At 40.5% G+C, this 22,124-nt stretch overlaps 3 protein-coding genes across 9 annotated transcripts in view; all 3 read left to right on the forward strand.

Annotated features, from left to right (window-relative positions):
- The window catches only part of LOC105381835 (zwei Ig domain protein zig-8), a 247,608-nt gene extending 244,405 nt beyond the window's left edge, over nt 1–3,203 (forward strand). For 3 of the 7 annotated variants that reach the window (XM_048633322.1, XM_048633319.1, XM_048633324.1), the window contains 3 exons: nt 127–269; nt 2,514–2,685; nt 3,062–3,203. In XM_048633322.1, the coding sequence (XP_048489279.1) occupies nt 127–269; nt 2,514–2,685; nt 3,062–3,186 (440 nt within the window). In that variant the 3' untranslated portion in view covers nt 3,187–3,203. The remainder of the gene's footprint in view (nt 1–126; nt 270–2,513; nt 2,686–3,061) is intronic. The other 4 variants (XM_048633323.1, XM_048633325.1, XM_048633320.1 and 1 more) reach the window with 3 other exon arrangements.
- A 4,500-nt stretch (nt 3,204–7,703) lies between these two features.
- On the forward strand, nt 7,704–9,527 carry LOC119692425 (V-type proton ATPase subunit e-like). The gene is made up of 5 exons (XM_038113074.2): nt 7,704–7,860; nt 8,516–8,625; nt 8,708–8,755; nt 8,986–9,073; nt 9,449–9,527. The coding sequence occupies exons 2-5, from the start codon at nt 8,516–8,518 to the stop codon at nt 9,461–9,463; spliced, it is 261 nt and encodes an 86-aa protein (XP_037969002.1). The 5' UTR covers nt 7,704–7,860; the 3' UTR covers nt 9,464–9,527.
- A 10,647-nt stretch (nt 9,528–20,174) lies between these two features.
- On the forward strand, nt 20,175–21,852 carry LOC119694195. Its single transcript, XM_048633423.1, has 2 exons — nt 20,175–20,988; nt 21,408–21,852. Exons 1-2 carry the CDS (start codon nt 20,199–20,201, stop codon nt 21,413–21,415), a joined length of 798 nt encoding a protein of 265 aa, XP_048489380.1. The 5' UTR covers nt 20,175–20,198; the 3' UTR covers nt 21,416–21,852.
- The last annotated feature ends 272 nt before the right edge of the window (nt 21,853–22,124 follow it).

Here is a 22,124-nt window from a genome sequence, read left to right on the forward strand (position 1 = left end):
ATGAAATTAACTATCAGTCATCGGTAGGTAGAGTTATTGAATCTGGCAGTTAGTCACCCTCTTCCCGCTTACAATACCATCAACCCCTTATTCTCTCGCCATTCATAACCCGTTCCCCTCTTGCAGTGCCGTCAGCGCGCATCCTCGGCGGGCCGGACCTGCACGTGGACATGGGCAGCACCATCAACCTCACCTGCCTCATCCAGTTCAGCCCCGAGCCGCCCGCCTACATCTTCTGGTACCACGAGGACGAGGTGAGCAAGCCGCAGGTAGGCTGTTGGGCTGAGCGCCGGAGACGTTTATGTTTTTTTGTTTATTTTGGGTTCAGAAAAATAAGATGTTTAGGCTCGTAAACGGTAGCTGTTATGTACGATAACGATCACTTCTGCAGAACATTTGGCGGTGTGAACTGTTTTTAATGATTCTCCTCAAATTTAAAATGAAATACAATAATTATCACTACGAATACAAAATACATTCAAAACATTTTGATAACCAGGTATAGGTATTCGTATATGTTTTATAATTCTCCGTAGTATCAATTCATTTTTTTCTTTATTTTTTTAGATAGCAGTTTTTTATATAAAACACATGAATTCAATAAAATTATTGAATTATTGACTCCAAATGCCCAATTTCCAAGCCCAGTGCAATAAATTCTAGCATTAGTCGGAACTAAACGCTGCGACTGCGGCCGCTAACTGCTCTTAATATTTCAACATTCGCATATGAATTTAATGGTTTTCGTCGCAGCGAATAATACACCGCTTTGCCATTAGTGCGGCTGTTTAATAAATCGCGGGTGCCCCCTGGCGCCGCTACACGGCCACTACAGCGCCACTACAGCGCCACCGCCGCGCCCCCTGCGACCCCCGCGACCCCCGCGGCCACGTCACTATATTCACTTACCACCACCAGCCACGAGAAATAATAGAATCCATAATAGAATCCATTACATAACTGTGTAAATACGCGTTTAGATATAGTGACATTTTAAGCCCCTTTATTTAAACTCATGTGCGGATAATGGCCACTAAAGAGTTAACCTAAATATCCGCAACTCGTAACACGGCAAAAGCTAAGAAAGGTAGCGATATTAATGCGGCAAGTTTCCCTAATCAAAGTAATTAGTGTTTACAACTAACAACATAAAACGTTCCGCTAAATTAACTTTCTCTGCCGCCGAAAGTTCGCAACTAGTTGTCAAATGCTTTTAAATCCTCCTAAAGAGTGCACCTGACCGCCCTTGTTTACAGCTCCCCGTACTAATTAATCTAAATAGGGTCGCGAGTGAGGCGACGACTCCGCTAGATTAATTTATGTAACGTACACGGCTGGCCCGCGCCCGCCGCCCGCGCCGCGCGCCCTCAGTAAGCCGCCACACACGCGCTGCTAAGCGGCGTACTCACCGTGAAAGCGTTAATACCCTATTGTTCCGGGTAACTTTAAGTGGCATAATATGTTTGTTTCTCGGAGTGACAAAAGGTGTTATTGCTTCGAGTAACAATTAAATTGAAACTAGTGTTTCCGATAGGTCTGTCCGCGGAATTATGTTTTTTTCCGTCTTTAGTAATTGGAAGTAGGTACTTTAATTATTTAGGTACCTAGAGAGTGACATGTAGGCACGTGGCAAGCGTCTATCTTCGCCTGTCGAGGAGCGTGGCACCTGCGGATAATGCCGGCTTCATCCTCCGAAGACGATTTAAAGTTATGAACGAGCTTCTAATTAATTAAATTTCCGACCGAGGCCGCGCGGGAACAACTAACAATCCCGTCGCTGAACAATATCATTAATAGCTAGATGTATAATTATTATATGAATGAGAAATTTATTTAAGCTTTACCGTGAGCCTCAGTCTCTACGAAATTAGATCCGCGCCTGATTAATTTGTGTTAAATGTAGGATTGTATAACTACGGTATGTGTGTCTTATTTTAATTGGAAAGACCTTCACAGACTTTTTATTTTTATTTGTTCTTTTTTGAAACAGTTGAGTCTCGTCTCAAGTTGGCATACTTCATAGGTACTTATACAGTTTTTTGTTCATAATAATGTTTATTAATTTGAAGGCAGAAAAGTATATATTTATCTGTTTAGTGAAATAGAATCATATTTGTTACATAAACATACATGTTTGAGGCAGTCAGAAAAAGTATGCGAAAGTGTTACGCTACGCAGGCAAACACCGCGAGGATGTGAGAGATCCCGGAGAAATGTGTGTGCACTGTGCAAGACCTGCATCTGCATAGTGGGCTCAGTATGATCTCCGCGGGGTTAGGGATTATTCAAACCGTATCGGTATCTTTCGCGAAGAGTAATAATTCGGAAAATAATTCGGAACTCGCCGTATGAGCACTTAGGTCCCACTCTTGCCATACCGTATTACCGCTACCCATAGCGGTAGCGGATAACTCTGCAGTCTGTCCTTTTTATGAATTGGGTGCAGTACCGCAGTATCTTAGTGCCCCCATCCTCTTGTCTACTGTGTGTGTACTAAAGCGGGTGATCTCCAGCAGGTGATATCGTACGACTCGGCGCGCGGCGGCGTGTCGGTGGTGACGGAGAAGGGCGCGGCCACCACCAGCTACCTGCTCGTGCAGGACGCCGCGCCCAGCGACTCCGGCCGCTACTCCTGCTCGCCCTCCAACGCCGAGGTCGCCTCCGTCAGGGTGCACGTGCTCAATGGTACGTACTGTAGTGTCGTGTAATGTTCTACTAGTTGCAGAATCAGCTATAACTTAGCTATTGCTGATATGGATATCCTGTGGCGACAGCAGCAGCCTTATTCTTGTGCTCTAGCAATGTCACATTTCTGAAATGTGGTTCAGGAATCGAAGACGCTTATCCATGTCTGTAAACAACAGGAGACTCCTCGAATAACGTATCTCTTGTTCTTTTACGTCCGCCGCGTTCTAGGCAGTCAGACTGCTCTGACTGGTCAATCCTTTTAATACGATGAGAAACCCTAGTCTTGTATTTGTCACCGACACAACAAGAAGAAGATTCCCCTCTGTGAAGTATGTCGCTCACTAGTGATTCACAAGTGGTGTGTGTCCCGCAGGCGAGCGGCCGGCGGCCATGCAGACGGGCTCGGCGGGCGCGTCCAGCAGCGGGCGCTGCATCGCCGCGCTGCTGGCGCTGGCCGCGCTGCACGCGCGCTGGCGCCACGCGCTGCTCGCCAGCTGATCGCGCGCGTGAGCTCCGCGCCCCCCGGGCCCCCCGTGTCCCGCTGACTGTTAGTGAAGTTCAAACTGTTGCGAAGTGAACAAGTGTCTAGATAAGTTGCGTTCTCAAATATAAATGTTATGAACTTTCTCGTCTAAAATAAATTTGTTAAGTGCAAAAACCTAGTTTTTGGATAAGGTACCTATAGGACATAATGAAAGTTTAGGCGTAATTGTATATTAAATGTAATGTTGTAAGATTTTTATGAGGAGTGCTGATATGCAGATGGAAGCGGTGTATTATAGTTCAGCTCATACTCTGTGCAAATGATTTGTTTTGTTTAGATAAGGAAGAGGACACTTCATGATACTCACACAAGTATGTACCTATCGAACTGGGCACTAATCATGTAATTGACTTAAGTTTTTGAAAACATGTTACAAGAGTGCTCATTGATGTTTTCTGCACAAATTCAACATAAAATAGTTTTTTGGGACTATTGATGTAAGTATAGGTAGAAAACCGTTAATTATTTGTAATAAACCTATATATTCTTGTTTTTATATATCATTATTAGGATGGCTTATAGCAACGTTATTTATCTCAAGACATATTGCCCCTGAAATAGGGGTCATAAAAACCTATATACATGTATGTATCCTGATCCTGACCTGAGCTAAATAATGTTGATAACAATGTCCTAAATCATACTTGTATGTTTGTTGATACTCAAATATATATTCTGTGTTAAGTACATTATATTTATATAATTATGGTATGTATTATATGTATGTGTATAAATATTTAAATAGTTTTAGCCATATGTGTATAATATCATAATGTTTACGAGTGTGAATGACTAGGAGTTGTGCTCATTCTCGATGTTTTTAATATGAAAAAGAAACGAAAATCTAAGAAATAATTCAAATTCTGGTAACTAGGAATAAACTCTGCTGAAATTTAAAATTTCAGTCTGTCAGTTCAGTGTACTAGAAAGGAGGGCAGGCAAGAATGTACGAGTATGGAGGCTGTTCGAAGTACCAATAACGACATAACATCATTAGAAAGGTACATACATATTATCCCAACTACAATCTATGAGAGCTCATTTCAAACCCGTGTGAAAAAAACGTTATTGGTATCAAGGACCAAGTGCCTCCTTTGGTTTCTGTTTTTTTTGTTGACCTGGAATCATGTTACCTTTTGACGAAGTTTTTATAAAATTATTTTCTATCTCTAGTTCAATGAATTCGTCGAAAATCATTGGATTATTCTACTTGATTTAGTTTTTAACATCAACACGTGTATCACATCCAAAGTGATGTTACCGAAACAATATATTAAATAATGTATGGAAACAATCTTTATGATTAGATTGACGAGATGTGTGCGCATGGAGCTGCCAACTTTGTGTAAATTATTTAGTGAAATTAGTGAACCCACATTGTGTAGTAATTTAATTAATTTGGATTCTAACGTCAAAGCTGGCAGACATTAACTATCAATTATACAATGTCGTATCTGTATTGTACCGATTATCATCTCTTGAGTTGAGTGATTGATTTCTTGACTATAAATACATATTAGTCATGCCTACTGTATCATTTATGGCTGTATTCAGTTATGCGATTATGCGCTTTTATTTCTGTTTCTATTTCAGTCTCTTTATAAAATATTTATAAAATAAAAAGTATTGACGAAAATGCTAAATTCTATTCTTATCGCCTAAAGATCAACGTGATGATTTAAATGCTAACATTTTACGAAAAATTTAATCCTGGGCCGATGACATAATTGTGTTTATGGTCTGAATGCATGCTGCTGAGTCTTCAGTTTACTAATGTGAGTTATACTGTTACTGATGTGAAAAATTAAGACTCCACTGAATTTTTTTATGGTCCTTTTTTAGCAGATGCTCTAATGCTACCCTGTTGCACTAATTATTTTAAATCGTAACCTCAAAATTTTGCATTTTTTATTTAGTTTGCTTAAATTTTATTCTATTACACAAAAAGTAGACATTTTATAGATTCAGTAATTACACTCACGGGCAATGAAAAAGTTCCACTCACAAAATGCCAACTGCAAACAACTCCAATTATTTTAAACATTTAATTTAAAATTTGAACAAAATATTACCGTTTATAGTTGGTAATACCCTGATGCTCAGTTAAATGTACTTCAATATTTCAGAAGGCGACATTAAGCTAATCTTTTTCGTTTAGGAGTAATTTGGTGTTTTTCTCAGTGGAACCTTTTCATGCCCGTGAGTGTATAATTGATTTAACCTTACGTACATTTAACTTATAAGAGAAATATACCAAGTTATTGTAAATTAAAATAAAACATGACACGTTTTTGTATTGTAAAAAGTAAATGAATATGTAAATACGAATATAGAACATTTACAATAAAATTGATCTAAATAAATAAGTAGAATGTGAATGAGTTGTACAATACGAGTCTATGTAAAATGTAAAACATAAATTTTATGTATACATAAACTAAATAAGTTTGTTTTCGAATAAAATATTTAATATTTAAGTAATTTGTTCGTTTTATTTTATAATCAATAAGTAAAAATTCATAAAATAATCAGTAGAAAATAATAAGTGTCTAAATTAAAATATGACTACAAGTTGAATCTATCATGCTACGGCGTAGCGCGTACCATATTCATAGAAAAGAGTTCAACGCGCACAATGAACAATAATAATTGACCGGTGCAACGAGGACAGCTGCACGTCTAGATCCAGCACAGCTAGATGTGTGAACCAACCCGCAGTAGATCAGCGTGATGGTGTCAAATGATACAAGTTTAGGAAGGGAGTACAGACGTTGGGCAGGTATACTAGGTATTGCCTAGATGTAATGTATGGATAAAGGTTCGTTTCGAGTGAGCCAGGTGCAGAAAGGACTTTTTTGTATTATGACATTCAGGCATGATCGTTACGCGTTGTTATGTGTTTGTGTAAAGTGAACATAGTATCAATAAGGGACTACAGTTAATTGAATCTAAAGGAGATCCTGCTCGTGCACATCTCCGAGTCAGTGCCAGTAAATAAAGTCATTAAAAGCAAAGAGAGTTGTAAGTACATAATTATCATAGACGGACAATATACATAGTCAAGTCCGCGGGGAAGCACTGGATGCGGGCCGCCTCCGATCGGACAAGGTGGAAATCATAGGGGGAGGCCTATGTTCAGCAGTGGATGTCCTATGGCTGAGATGATGAAATATTATAGATTACTATTCATCAATACTACCGATTGCGCTATACATGACATTTATTCAGCTGACTAAACATTTTCTCAAAAAATATATTTTAAACAGGTGCGTTCGAGCACGAAGAAAAATGTAAGGGAGAACATTAATTAAATATCGTTTTCAAGTCTTAATTAATGGCTGACAATTTTTCAATCTTTACTGAAGAAAAACGAGTTTTTCTTTCACAAAATCTTGAGTAATAAACTGCTGATGAAATTTTTTTAATAGGATTTGGAACGGCTCAGTGCAGTGGGCCGCTCGTGTTGTGGACCACTAATTGAACGACGCCGAATGGAAAATAAATGTTAAAAGTTTTCTATCAATATTAAGTAAACATTTTAAAATAAAGATATTTATATAAGTGGTTTAGCTTGTGCCTGAAAGTATGTGATTAATTTCAACACATTTAACATAAGCAGAGTTCAGATGTTTCGATTTATAGAACAAACACAATACCTATAATAATAATGTAATATGGAAATAGTGTGATGTGATGTGGATTCGAATGCTCAACGATATTTTGTGTTACGAGTAGGTATTTGTAGCGTAAGTATAATAGATTTCTGGCGTGGCGTTGGCCGCGTTTCCGTGACGCAGACGTTTATTGTATTTGTACAATCGCTGTGTGATTCTAATCCTCTGTTGATTGTCTCCCCGCTCAGCGTTTATTCATCATTGATTATCTGGAGCCATCTCGGGCTTATCAACAGTATCGGTGGTCGGTCGCGGGGGGCGGCGAGGGGAGCGGGGCGGGACAATAGCTCAGTGGGCACATTGTGTAGCCTCCTCCTCGGTTTATTAGGAAGTACTTGGCGGTATCGCACGATGACGTGGCAACTCACAGCTACGAGGGTGTACTACGGGCTTACGACTACGAAATAGCGATTCAATATGCCTCCATCAATCAGAGGAAAGCGCGGGCCTTAAAATCGCAGTAGACCAGCTAGTGGGGCGCCGCGGGATTACCATAATAGCTCCTCTGGCAAAATTAAACACTCTCATTTACATAGCGAGAGATTTAGAGTCGAGTGCGTCCCCCCTCGCCCCCCCTGTGCCCGCTAGCCTGATACATTACATTCACTAACATCTTTATAATGATTATGTATTTCAAAATGGGGTCACATCTCAAAATAATAACGGATTCCCGCTGATTTGTAGAGCGCTGCGTTTTATACTGTTTTATACAGATATCAGTTCCCACAGTATACGTTCCATGCAGTCATAGTTTTTTTAATGACTACCAGTGACAGGTGACAAAAACGTGACAAAAACTTCTTTATGACAGTTTAAACAATAATTAAGTTAAATATTAATTTCAGCATCGAAGCAAATATATCTGGTTCAAGAGAACGAGAAGTCGATAAATACTTTTCTGTCAGAGAACAGTAGGTCTTCACCTACTGAGAGGTTGCCTGCTTTATATTAAAAGTAAGTACTTATACGTATACAATACATGCAACAGAGTCTCAATGAGATTGATCACATGTTCTAAATTGGGCCAGGAGGCCATTATTATAAACTATACTGCACTGGAAACCACTTGTCCCCTAGGGGAACCAGCTAATTCATAATCATCAACATCATCATAATTAGTGAAATAGGCAAACAACTACTACGTACTACCTCAACACGTTATAAAAAAGTGCCACTTAAAGTCGGCTTTAAGTAAAATCATCATTATTTAAGTTACTTCCGCTTCATGTGACATTACCGCGGGGCACCCTGTATATGCAGGTGATGATAGTAGGTAGACCAATGATTCTGATGGTAGACTTGAGCGATGCTACGCGTTGTGTGGGCGATTAGTTAGTGCGGCGACGACTGAGTGGCGACGTTCCACCATACGATTGAGATGCGCCGAAGTCCATCACTTCAACGCATCGTGTGGCATGTCGTTCATCACGGCATCATCAGGATATTCGGATACAAACGTTCGAAGAAAACTTTGCCAATGCGCCACGCGTCCGCAACGTCTTCGCTGTGCAGCCGTAGTGTGTTCGAGATGCATCTGTTCCGTGTCCGCTTCGTTCCGGAACCGCCCGCAATTCGCTAGTGTGTAGGCTCTAATGTCCGCTGTCCGCAGATGTCGGGGCCGGCGATGGGCAGCCGCTTGCCGCTGCTGGTGGCGACGGCGCTGGCGCTGGCGGCCGCGCTGCTGCTGCCGCTGCTGTTCCGCCGCGGCCAGCACGTGCTGTCAGTACACACACCATAACTTTTTAACCGAGTTTGAACGATTGGTCGAGAATTTGATACCATGATATATTACTATTTACAGATTGATTAGAACCTGTATACGGTTGACGGCGTTTTGTTGCTGGATTTTGTAAGTTATCATAAATTTTTGCTTTTAGTTTCTAAAAGTACTTGACACTGAATCGTAATTTTGAGACGGATGTTCTAGGGGACACTCCATAATGTAACGCATTTTTTTTGGAAAAGACGACAGATGGTTACAAAAGTTCTTTGTCCATCAGTAGAGTATTGTCTGAATTTATCAGAGCATCAGGCACTGTGGTGCATGTTTAGTAATGTGGTGGTTGCAATGTATTGCAGCTGGGCGACGGTGTACGCGGCGCAGATGAACCCGCTGATCGCGCCGGAGCTGCTCGCGCGCGACCTCGCCTGGCTCGCGCACAAATGGGTAGGTAACTACTGCTGAACACGTGTACATTGTGTAGGGAACCCCAATGTATAATCTCTAGTCTATCTAAGTCTCAGTTTGAACTTAATTTATATAAATTTGCATGAATTCTATAGTGTACGTAATCCAAAAAGTTGTACGTACTGTATAGTGCAAAGCATGGAGAACTAATATTTATGTAACATCATTTTATTTACCCATGTTTACAATAAATGAATTATTATCTTTATCTATCTTAATAATTACCTCCTGTGTGAATACTGGCGGGAGCAAACGTAAAATGTGACGATCATCGTAGAAGTTCTATATAGCCTCAAATATCATTTAAAAAATTACAATATTCATTGTAATATAACAACGTTTGTTACTTTTCAGGGTGACCCAGCTTAAGATAATTTTGTGTTCGTCGATTAAGAGGAAGATTATATTTATTTAAGTTATGTGAGTATTCAATTTACTAGCTTAATTAAAGTTTTAAAATTTATTTTTGCGTTTTTGAAGTAGAACTCTCTCACAGTTACAAAAAAAAAGGTTGGCCGCACTCCATTTCAAATGAAATTCAGCAAGTCGTTACTTATAATTGGTTCAGTTTACTGCTGAACCCTAAAAAGTCGAGGAAGAACAACTTTACACTCAATTTAAAACGAAATGCCCTGTACGCAAGTTTCGGCCGGCAGCAGCGCTGGGAGCTCGCGGGAATGTAGCTCTTAATGTGAAGGGCAGAGGGCCGGCAGTCGCGCGCGCCTCGGCTGATTCCCGATGTAAACACTAATACATATTAATGCCTTTTGGAAGCGCCGCCGCCGCCGCCGCCGCCGCCGCGGGGACCGGACCGGGTGTGTGTCCCACATAAATACGTCAATTCTAAATAAACTGTATTTTTATTGTAAAATAATCCATCCATAAGTAAATCAGAAATATTCATAAAATAGCTTATTTTAAATTACTCACGATTTGTTTCTGTTATATACCCAATTAATTCAAAAACTTATATTACAAAAAAGAGTTTGAGTAAGTAGTTTTTTGAAAGGTGTTTCACATGCAAGTTTTGGGAACGTGAAAGATGAAAGAAAAAACTGAGAACTTTCTACGGAGTTCTATGCTACGAGTTACTACGCTGCTGCTACGAGTTGCTACGATGTTGCTACGAGTTGCTATGCTACGATGTTGCTACTAGTTGCTACGATCGCTATGACGTAGTTATTTGAACATGATTTGCACCAGTTTGGTTAATACATAACTAATTATTATAAATAGATACATTGTACATACATATGCTTACGTCTGTACTTAATCCCCGAAGGGATAGCGCAAGCGAGTCATCTCGCATTACGCTGTAGTTACATTTGCACTCACGTGATAGGTTATCGTATCGCCGTTTTCGGAATAATCACAATGCACTAGAGTTCATCTAAAAATCTAGATGTGCTGCATCCATCACCGTAATAACACGTGATATAGTTGAACTTAAATTCTTTATTTCTAAAGAGCATGGCATCGAACCTGAATGAAAGTGGAGATCTGTAGTGAATTTTATCCGGTTCACCACCACAGCTCTCTATTAAAAATATTTTATTATAAAAGTTATAAAAGTAAAACCTACGAAATAGGTTATTATTTATAGGTACTACTACCACTGGTTATTATTCTGTGCTACTACAAAGGTGTTATACACGGTATTCGACTGCGAAATTCGTTGTATCGTACGTTGTTGTGTGTCTAGTTTTGGCCTCAAACAACCGCAAGTTCTGCAAACCGACAAATTAATAATATTTTTTAACTTTAACTATACTATTAGGAGCAGGTAATATTATAGATTTAATTTGTATATTTTTTCTAGTTCGTTTTTTTGTATCATAAATAAATAACGCCAATTTACAGAATCCAACAATTTTCTTAATTTTCTTTTGTATGAATTTAAATAAAAGTAATTTCATTCAAATATTGTAATCAGCCCCGCTTTTCATTGAAATTCATGACAGTAGTAACGTCTTTTCTTTGTCTAGACTAGACCCAGGACCTAATTAGGCATCTCTGTTTCAAGGTCAATGACCTGTCCACCGCGACCGCCACCGCCGTAGGTGCGTCAGCCGTAATTAATAAATCTTATTTTATACAAAAACCTTGAGAATCTTTAAACAATAGAACCCAAACATTTTTCAGCTAAAATTTATTTACCAAAAGATTCATCTGAAAGAACAACAATCATGAAAAAACAGCGGCCCCACCGATACTTTACTTTACACAACTCCTATTTCAATAATGACTGCCCCTCGCCACTCTAACTTAGACTTTACGTATTAGACCACGAGAGCGGTATTGGCTCGGCGGCGCGGCCGGCGGTTGCGCTGTTTCAGTTGGAACTTGCGCTAAAAGTATGCCTTTTGTCGGGTGTAATCTGCAGATATAATGTCACGTCATCAATCTCGCGCGCGGACGCTCGTGTTCTACTCTCGCCCTTATTTTGATTACGGTAATATCGAATTTTGCATAGTTGACGATAGAATTTTGGAGCAAGTTTTAATGAGTTACTCAAAGGTCACTACATCACGTGGTCGTCCAATTCTACGTGAATAGCACAATTTGTAATCGTAAGGCATGAGCGATGAATGGACATCAGAGACTGACTGCAGGCTGGTTGCAGCTGTGGCGGTGCGAAGAAACACGATGTTCTCATTAAGGCGGTTATTTTCCAAAATTCCAGTTAATACAGTCTACTTTTACTGAACTATCAGCCGCAGGTCACCACTACACTGGCATTAAGCCGAGTGTGGGTACCACTGTTATTTGGTGTTGCAATATTTTTCTTTAATAAATTAATGCTGATTTCCTTTTTTTTTATGTGTTCTAATACGTAGATGGAGAGATGTATATTTTAATAAGAATGCTATATCACGTAACGGACTAAAAGTTAATAACGATTTCATGACGTTGTTGAATGTAAATGTATTTACTATGAAAAGAATGCGTCGCGAATAGATCTCATTGACCGCCCGAGAGCCGGCTCGTTTCTCTAAATAAATGCCTGAATTTAAATACGAAAAAACTGCTTATTTTGTACACAAAGAATTGTACAGATCATTTGTATCGCAACACAAAGGAATATGAGCTTTACGTTTAATATTCGTTTTGTTGAAACATTTTTGAATCCCTAGTTATTTTGTGGACTCTCGGCGGCGCGATGTGCACACGCACACATACACACACACACACACAGAGCCTTGTCATCGCTTCTCAGCATTTGAATTTAGAATTATTATTTTATAAGCAATCATCATCAAAACAAAACCTTGTATTTTACATTGTCTAATAAAATAACCAATGTTAACCAATTTGTAATGCAGCTTTTACAGTCGCCTTTTCCTCACTTGAATTTTTCTTTTTCGCTCATTATTGTGCAATTATGGTTTCTCAGTGAATTTCCCTATATAATATTTGCCAGTATAAACTGATACTATGTACCTTCTTACTTTTTGGCAAATAAAGACTTAGGTATTTGTTATTCAGGATGTTAATCTCATACTCTCATAAACTAAATGTGAACTTTAGCACCTGCAGGCACTGTTAATGTAAATTTATCTGGCACTGAACAATATAGGGACGGGAGCTATTCAGGCAGAGTGACGCCGACAAGCAGGTTCACTGGAACCACTCGCCTCGACAACATGGTGTGTTTCAGAGATGATAAACAAATCTGGAATTCTCCATTAAAAAGCATGATTAGGAAAACTCACAAATGTACTCAGTCCCCCGACCCTTAATGATATTTTTGAATCATCAATCAAGATAGCAGTTTGCATATATGTCTGAGTACTCGCAACGAAATATCTGCTGAAAGTGGATGCCACACTGCTTGAAAACAAATTGTTTTATTAAATAGAGTTAGATGAGGCGTGCCGGAGTGGGTGAGTGAGTGAGTGAGTGAGTGAATGAGTGAGTGAGTGAGTGAGTGAGTGAGTGAGCTGTGCGCGTGGTGTTTGTCGACGCGTCTCGTGCGGGGCTCCGGCTAGTGGGTCAACAATTAGCAGCTTAATTGCTGCATTTGTCACCCTCCCCCGCTCCCCGCACCCCTCGCCCCCGCCCCCGCCCCCGCCTGCTGCCGCACGACTCTCGAGTGCTTGTTATTCGCGATTTGATTAAAAGATTAACTAAAATATTGCCGCCTTAATGAACTTCCTTACACGTTCCGCTTTGTCCAACACGACTGCTAACAATTCTGTAGTTTAGCATCAATTGGAAAACTTGACAACACCTAAATCTAAATTCTGAGTTCACTGCTCCTAAATAACTATTATTTATTATGTCCTTGCCAGTTTCATCTTTATTAGCTCTACCGTTGAAATACTCAATACTCAATGAAAAAATATTATTGTATAATAACCATAATCAAGCTGTTAGATTATCAAAGCCTCAAATTGGTAAAAACACCGCTATTTTACTACTATGCATTTTTAGCATTAACATCAACTTCAATGGTTCAAAACGCGTGTAAATGAATTATAAAAATAGCGTACAAAATACAGAATCGAAGCGCGTCGCTGATTCCCTGTAGCGCCTCTAATCGGGCTGCTCTCACTCAATACACAGTTTTTTTATGAACACGGAGCCGAGACCGGCTCAGTGCAGCCTTCACTCCGCCATCCAGCTTCTTATTTTTATAAGCACATAATACCAGCCAGCTACTCCACAGATTAAAAAAGTGCCAGGGATTATTTCGAAGGAGCCAAGACTGTAGATAGCCTCCTCAGCTTTTCCCTGAGCACCAATAGTGCCTAGGTATGATTAAACGCTGTAAAAGACGTGGCTTTTCAACCGACACCATTACAACTAAACGGATAATATAGCCCCTCCCATACTCTTAGGTCTATGATCCATTTTTAATGCCCTATGAGGTGGGACTGCACGTGATACGTTACAAGTTACAACTATCTCAACATCTGAAGTGATCAGTTCTCACTAAGCTATGCATGATAGCATGTTGATTCTTTGTCTCTTTGTCCATCAGAAACGTAAATAGTGGATCTATTCTTTACCTGAAAAATTAACCACCATTCAATTATTTTATCGCTGAATCTATCTACGAGACGTGCGAGTCATCTCACGTCGATATCAGGCCGACGAATACTTTTTACGTACATTTGGCGAAGTCGTCTTTATCCCGACGAATATAATGATATAATTCATGCGGCTAATATGATATGCAGGAGAAGTGTCGCAGAGAGACCCGGCAAGGAAGCTTCACTTCATGTATATTGTAGAGACGCGGAGCACACGCGGCGGGTCCGTCAGCCGAGCTGTGTCAGCTCCACGCAGCCGCGAGCACAGGATTCGATACTATTTTTGAATCTACACAAACATATGGAAAAAACAAATATCACTGTTATCATTCGAGCACCGAGCGGAGAAAAGGAAGCCATCTTGGACACCTTGGACAGAACTCAGACAGATAAGCAAAATCTCAATTTTTATATTTTGCCGCTCAATTACATTTTGGCAACTTCCGGGCACACCCAGCGCCATCTGTAAGAAAACTAAGAGAAACAGCTCTGTTTTACCCTAAGTGACATACACTACCTTTGAACTTTGAGCCAACGTTCATAGACAACGAGAGCCACCTATCGGAACACCGAAGAAACTCTACTAACTTTATCGACACAACTACTAAAAAGGAATACCTTTGACTCAACTTTGACTACATCACTTATCGAGCGGCCGGAAGTGATCAAGAAAATTTTCTGCCTCTCCGCCATACTTATCCGAACACGGAACATCTAAAAAATCTTGCTACACAATTAAATTAAATGTAATCCGTTAAAATGAGTACTACTAAACGGGACATGGATATATTAATAAAGAAACGAAGCAGTATCAAAGGAAAACTAACACGGGTCTTCAACTTCGCCTCACAGTTGGATCCGCAAAGCACCACGCCCACGCACCATGAGGTGCGCGTGAGGCTGGAGGACATGAATTCAGTACTGATTCAATTTGAAGAGATACAGGACAGTATTGAAGAAAGTGAACAGTATTCACAAGAGCATGAAGAGGAAAGAGCGACCTTCGAAAATCGGTATTACCAAACAAAAGCTCTCATGGAGTCGTTCCTCGGCGGCGGCGGCGGTGGCGGCACAACCACACAGCCAGCCACTACACAACATGAGTGTACAGCACAAAGGAACCCCCAGGTGAAGCTGCCTCAACTCGAGCTGCCACGGTTCGACGGGGACGTCCGGCAATGGCCGGCCTTTAAGAACATATTTTACGCCTCCGTGGACAACGCGGATCTCCCAACGGTCAACAAGCTACAGTATCTGAAGTCGGCGCTAACAGGGAAAGCTGCAGGGTTGGTCAACTCTCTACTCATTACGGAAGAAAACTACACAAAGGCCCTTGACATATTAAACAAAAGGTATGAAAACAAAACATTAATTGTTAACTTTCACTTGAAAGCCATGCTCAACTTTACTTCAATATCGAAGTTCAACTTAAAAGAGTTTCTTGTAATATTACAACAAAGTTTAGATTCTCTAAAAGCAATAAATCTACCTGTAGACAAGTGGGACACATTACTAGTCTTTTTGATAAGTCAAAAGTTGGACAATTCCCTGCGTGCTGCATGGGAAATCAACCGCAAAGATAGTTCAATTGCTACTATGTCTGAACTGCTCGAATTCTTAAATCTACGCAGAACTGCTTTTGAGTTGCTAAATGATAAAACACAACAGTCACCACAGCATTGTACAATTAAAAACTCTCATCATGTATCCACTACTGACAATAATGTTACATGTATAATGTGTCAAAACTCTCACCCCCTATATAAATGTCCCACCTACCTAGAGATGTCAGTTTCAAATCGCATACAGTTTATAAAAGCTAAATCTCTGTGTTATAATTGCTTACAGCCATACCAAGTTAAACATAAGTGCTCTAAATATAAATGTCAAACATGCCGGGGAAGGCATCACTCAAGTATACATACTGACTCCCCACCTGCAACTACAGTGCGTTCTGATTTACTGAAGCCATTTACACAAGCTTCTCATGCTACTACTAACCCGCCACAAGCAAGTAGTCAAATACTAACTAACAAAAATGAAGCTGTGCCCTCACAACAGCAAGACACACAACTAACCTCACCTGCCACAGTGCTTATGTCACATACTAACCAACAACAAATTTTACTATCCACAGCTAGAATAAAGATACAAGATGCTAACGGCAAATGGATAACGGCTCGTGCTCTCTTAGATACTGGAAGCGAAGTCAACATTGTTACCCGCAGACTTGCCTTAGCTTTACAACTTAAGGAAAACCACAACCAATGCACCATACAAGGGGTAGGCAACAGCCACAATCAAACACAAGTAAGTGTTAATGCCAATATTTCATCACACTATGACAACTATCAAACAAACCTCACATTCTTAGTCATGAATAACATTACTATGCCACTACCACATACATTCATAGACACACACTCTTGGAACATACCAAACCAACCAGCTAGTACACTAGCAGACCCAACATTCTACAAACCAGGTGCTATTGACCTCCTCATAGGAGCAGAACTCTTCTATGACACACTACAAGCAGGACACATCAAGTTAGGTCCCAACATGCCTCATTTAATACAAACTACATTAGGGTGGGTTGTATCTGGTCCTGTTAATACAAACTTACCTTCTGGCACTCAGCGAGTCAACATGCATGTTTCACAGTCAACTGAATCTCTCTTAAACTCATTTTGGGAGCAGGAAGAGATGCCTCCTGTGAAGTTACTGTCCCCAGAGGATAAATATTGTGAGGATTTATACAAAGCCACAACTACACAAGACCATACAGGTCACTACACAGTTAATCTTCCATTACAAGAAGAAAAACTTAATGAATTAGGTTCTTCATTTAACACTGCTTATCGCTACCTTAGGCAACTTGAATCAACCTTTCAGAAAGATCCAAACATTTATGAAAAGTACAAAGCTTTTATACATGAATTCATTGAACTTGGTCATGCTCAATACATAGACAGGTTTTCTCCCAATGACACACCAGCATTTTATCTGCCACACTTTGCTATTATAAAACCTGATAGTCGATCAACAAAACTGAGAACGGTGTTTCATGCAAGTTCTCAAAGTTCAACGGGTGTGTCACTCAATGACATACTTTATGAAGGCCCCAATATATATAATGATCTGACAGATGTCATTTTACGATTCAGACTATACCAGTATGTCATTTCATGCGACATTGTCAAAATGTTTAGAGGAATTTTTATAAATCCCGAGCAACGCAGTTTGCAAAGAGTACTCTGGAGAGATTCACCTAATGAACCTCTCAAATGTCTAGAACTAACAACTGTGAGCTATGGAACAAAATGTGCTCCATATTTAGCTTGTCGAACGATGCTAGACCTTGCTGAAAAACATGCAGATACACACCCATTAGCTTCTAAATGCATCAAGAATAATAGTTACATGGATGACTATCTCACAGGGTCACAATCCATGCAGGAATGTATTGAATTGTGCCTACAGTTAATAGATCTATTGTCTACAGCTGGTTTTAGCCTACACAAGTGGACAACTAATAACCCACACATTCTTGACCAAGTAGGAATTACAAACAAGGAAACTTCACCAATCTCACAGCGAGATCACCCTTCTGAACATAACAACTATGAATTTACACATACAGACACAGTCAAAACACTAGGGTTGAACTGGACACATACTCTGGATGTGCTCCAAATATCTATACCAACACCAACTAGCAGGAAAAACACAAAGAGAAGTATTCTGTCACAGATTTCTCAGATATTTGATCCAATAGGTATTTTAGCCCCTACAACTATACATGCTAAACTTTTGATGCAGGCCATCTGCAAAGAGAATAATGATTGGGACTCTTTAGTTTCATCTGAATTAGAAGCCAAGTGGCTACAGTTTATCAGTCAACTACATAATTTACAAGACATTCAAATACCTAGATGGTATTTCACAGACATACCTACTAATATATATCTAGTTGGTTTCTGTGATTCTTCTCACAAAGCCTTTGGAGCATGCCTTTACTTGAAAGCAACATATAACTGCAAACCTCCAACAACCACCATTGTTATGGCAAAATCTAGAGTTGCCCCACTGAAAAAACAACAGTCTATTCCTAGGCTAGAACTATGTGGTGCAGTGCTTTTATCAAAAATAACTAATAGATTTCTAGACAGGATAAATAATGAACTAAAGATTAATGACATATATTTATTTTCAGACTCAAATATAGTTTTATGTTGGATTAAAGCACCGTACAAGCATAAACATGACACATATGTATCACACCGCCTTATGCAGATCATTGACACCACCAATGGTAAGAATTGGTACTACATAAACACAAAACAAAACCCTGCTGATCTTATCACTCGAGGAGTGATGCCTAAAGATCTACCAACTTGTGAACTGTGGTGGCAAGGCGCCCCATGGATGGCTAATGATCTATCATCTTGGCCTATACTCACACCTTCTGATGAAGACATAAGTACACACCAGAACAAAGAAGAAAAAGTTGTAAATACCACTAGTAGTATAGCTCGCTTAAATTTCTCTTTCTTCTATGATCTGTTTCTTAAACAATCCAATTTTAGTAAATTGACTAGAACAATTGCATACATGTTTAGATTTCTACATAATGTATCGAACAAAACAAACAAACTTTCCTCATACTTGAGTGTTACAGAACTGAATAAAGCTCATGACTTTATCATAAGAATAACTCAAGAACACACATTTCATAAAGAAATATCTGAATTACAGTCCACTCTCGAAAAATCTAACAATGACTCACACAACTCATACACATTCAAGTCAAGTCCCATAAGAAAGTTAAATCCTTTCTTAGATGAAAACAAATTGATACGCACAGGAGGTCGTATTCAACATTCTGATATCCCATACAATCAGGCTCATCCTATTATACTGCCAGCCAAAGATCATGTCACAACACTGATCATACAACATTACCATTTGAAACTATTACATTCAGGAATTCAAAACACACTGTATAACATACGACTAAAATATTGGCCTATCCATGGCAGGAATGAGGTAAAAAAGGTTATTCATTCATGTGTCAGGTGCATTAGGTATAGAGGTCAAGTCTGTGGTCAACAAATGTCGAACCTTCCTACTCCAAGAGTGACTTTAACTCATGTATTTGATAAAGTTGGCATGGATTTTAGTGGTGCTATAGCCATACGCAGTGCCATGACTAGAAATTGCAAATATTATAAAGGGTACATTTGCTTATTTGTGTGCCTAGCTACCAGGGCTATTCATTTAGAATTAGTGACTGACCTTAGTGCACAAGCACTAATTTGTGCAATGAAACGCTTCATTTCAAGGCGAGGTATTTTTAGTACTTGCTATACAGATAATGCTACAAATTTTAAAGGAAGTAAATCAGAACTACACGAGTTGTATAAAATGTTTAAAAATGATGATTCATACAGCCAGATTATAGATTTCTGTACTTCAAACGAAATAGAGTTCAAATTTACAGTACCATTAGCAAGCCACATGGGTGGTATATATGAAGCAGGAATAAAGTCTGTAAAATCATTACTTAAAAGACACCTCTACAGTACTAAGTTGACTTATGAGTTACTGTATACTGTAATTGTTCAAATTGAAGGAATTGTCAACTCAAGACCGCTTTGTCCATTAACTGATTTACCTAATGATGTAACTTGTTTAACACCTTCTCATTTTATTATAGGGAAAGCAATGACTGATCTGCCCGAACCAAATATGTTAGATTGTAATTGTTAGGATAAGTAGCTATAGATATCTTTACCTACCTACCTGTGTTGCTATATGTATGTATGCGGTGTGACATTAGTAATAAATCAGTCAACCATTAGCCTCTGTGTTTCACTGACGTTACACTGGCGACGAGCGGAAGCGGACATCTTGTTTTCGGCGTGTGTGATATTTAATCGTTCGATAAAATGCCAATCGGCAAAATAGAAGCCTTTGACCTAGGGTCGAAACAGTGGTTATCGTACGTGCGGCGGGTAAATCAGTTTATTTTACTTAACGAAATAAAGGATGAGCTAAAAGTGCCAATGCTAATCACGGTCGTCGGCGAGGCCACGTATTCACTGATGTGTGACCTCTGCTCACCGGTGGATCCTGAGAAGAAGACGTTCGACGAGCTGGTAAGCTTAGTCTCCGAGCACTTGGAGCCGAAGCGGTCCGAAATAGCGGAGCGCCACGTCTTCAGACTGCGGCGCCAGCGCCCCGGCGAGCCACTGATGGACGACCTACAGAGTCTCAAGCACCTTGCTTCCACCTGCAACTTTAAAACTAACCTGGAAGAAAACTTAAGAGACCAATTTGTGTCGGGACTGGTGAGCGAGGCAATGAGGTCTCGGATCTTCGCGGAAACAACAATCAAATATAAAGAGGCGGTGGAACTGGCTCTGGCGCTGGAGGCTGCAGAGAAACACGCGGAGGTGAGCGGCAGCGTGGCGGCTGCGACGACCTCAGGTGGCGGCGGCGGCGGCGGCGAGGCAGGCGAGGGCCTGCACCAGGCGAGCGCGAGGCGCGGCGGCGGCGGCAGCGGGGGCGTCTCCCGGCCGCGCTGGCCAGGCCGCGCGGCCCCCGGGGGCGGCGACGGCGGCGGCGGCGGGCCCAGGGCCCAGGCCGCAATGCAGTGCTGGCGATGTGGCAAGCCACATCGGCCGGATAGATGCAAATTTGTGCATTATAATTGTGATCAGTGTAATCAAAGGGGTCACCTAAAAGTGATGTGTAAACAAGTAAATAACAGTGATAATAGATGGGCCGGGCGGCACCATTTCGTGAATGAGGAGTCGGACGAGGACATGTTTAACATCGCGGTCGTAGCGCAAGGTAATAAACCTTATTTTATAAAAGTACTGATAGACAATTGTGAGATAGAATGTGAAATTGATACGGGCAGTAGAATATCAGCAATTAGTGAAGACTTTTATAAACGGGTATTTTATCACCACCCACTAAAATCGGATAATTTAATGTTACGCTGCTATTCTGGTTCACCAATCGAGTCACTCGGTTATATTAACGTAGACGTTACCTTGGGGGTTGAAAAGGCTAAGGGCTTATTACTATACGTGATAAAAAATGGTAACCGTCCCTTACTAGGCAGGGATTGGATGCGGGCACTCAAAGTTAATCAGATAAACTTTAATGAAATAACCGAGACCTCATTAGTGAACCAGTTACGGGCGGAGTTTCCTGAGGTGTTTACAGATAAGTTGGGTACATGTAAACAAACCATTCGATTACAGCTGAGTGACGCGGAGGGCGTATACGTGCGCGCGCGGCCCGTGCCGCTGGCGCTGCGGGCGCGCGTGGAGGCCGAGCTGCAGCGGCTGCAGGCCGACGGCTCGGTGTACCGCGTCCACCACTCAGACTACGGCACCCCCATCGTACCGGTCGTCAAGGAGAATGGCGAGGTACGAATATGCGGTGATTATAAGATCACAATTAACCCTAAATTAAAGAGGGACTTTTACCCTTTACCTCGCATTGAGGAATTATTTGCTAATTTGAGCGGGGGGGAAAAATTTTCAAAGATAGATTTGAAACATGCCTATGAACAGTGTCTTTTATCTGAAGACTCTCAGCCGTACACGGCTATCACGACGCACATGGGTACATTTGCCTACCGCCGTACCCCGTACGGGTTATCGTGCATTCCAGAAAAATTCCAAAAGTTAATGGAAGAGACACTACGAGAGGGGTGCCTGGTACTGTAGTATTTTTAGATGACATTTGCTGTACGGGTGCTAATGAAAAAGAGCATATAAGTAATCTCAGGGCTGTACTCGAACGGTTACGTAACATGGGACTCACTATTAAACTAAGTAAATGTGAATTTATGAAAAATGAGGTCAAATACTTGGGCTTTATAATAGATAAGGATGGCTTGAGGCCTGATCCAACGAAATTAGAGGCCATTTCCAGTGCGCCACGACCTGAAGATGTATCGCAATTAAAAAGTT

Source organism: Plutella xylostella, chromosome 5, assembly GCF_932276165.1.
Source record: "Plutella xylostella chromosome 5, ilPluXylo3.1, whole genome shotgun sequence".
In the NCBI taxonomy this organism is placed as follows: Eukaryota; Metazoa; Arthropoda; class Insecta; order Lepidoptera; family Plutellidae; genus Plutella; species Plutella xylostella.

What these genes read in the sequence shown, in the direction of transcription:
- LOC119692425 (XM_038113074.2), top strand. Translation starts at nt 8,516, where the DNA reads ATGTCGGGGCCGGCGATGGGCAGCCGCTTGCCGCTGCTGGTGGCGACG. An exon ending in CGCCGCGGCCAGCACGTGCT is followed by an intron (nt 8,626 to 8,707) that starts GTCAGTACACAC and finishes TACTATTTACAG; the next exon opens with ATTGATTAGAACCTGTATAC. An exon ending in GCGTTTTGTTGCTGGATTTT is followed by an intron (nt 8,756 to 8,985) that starts GTAAGTTATCAT and finishes AATGTATTGCAG; the next exon opens with CTGGGCGACGGTGTACGCGG.
- LOC119694195 (XM_048633423.1), top strand. Translation starts at nt 20,199, where the DNA reads ATGCTAATCACGGTCGTCGGCGAGGCCACGTATTCACTGATGTGTGAC.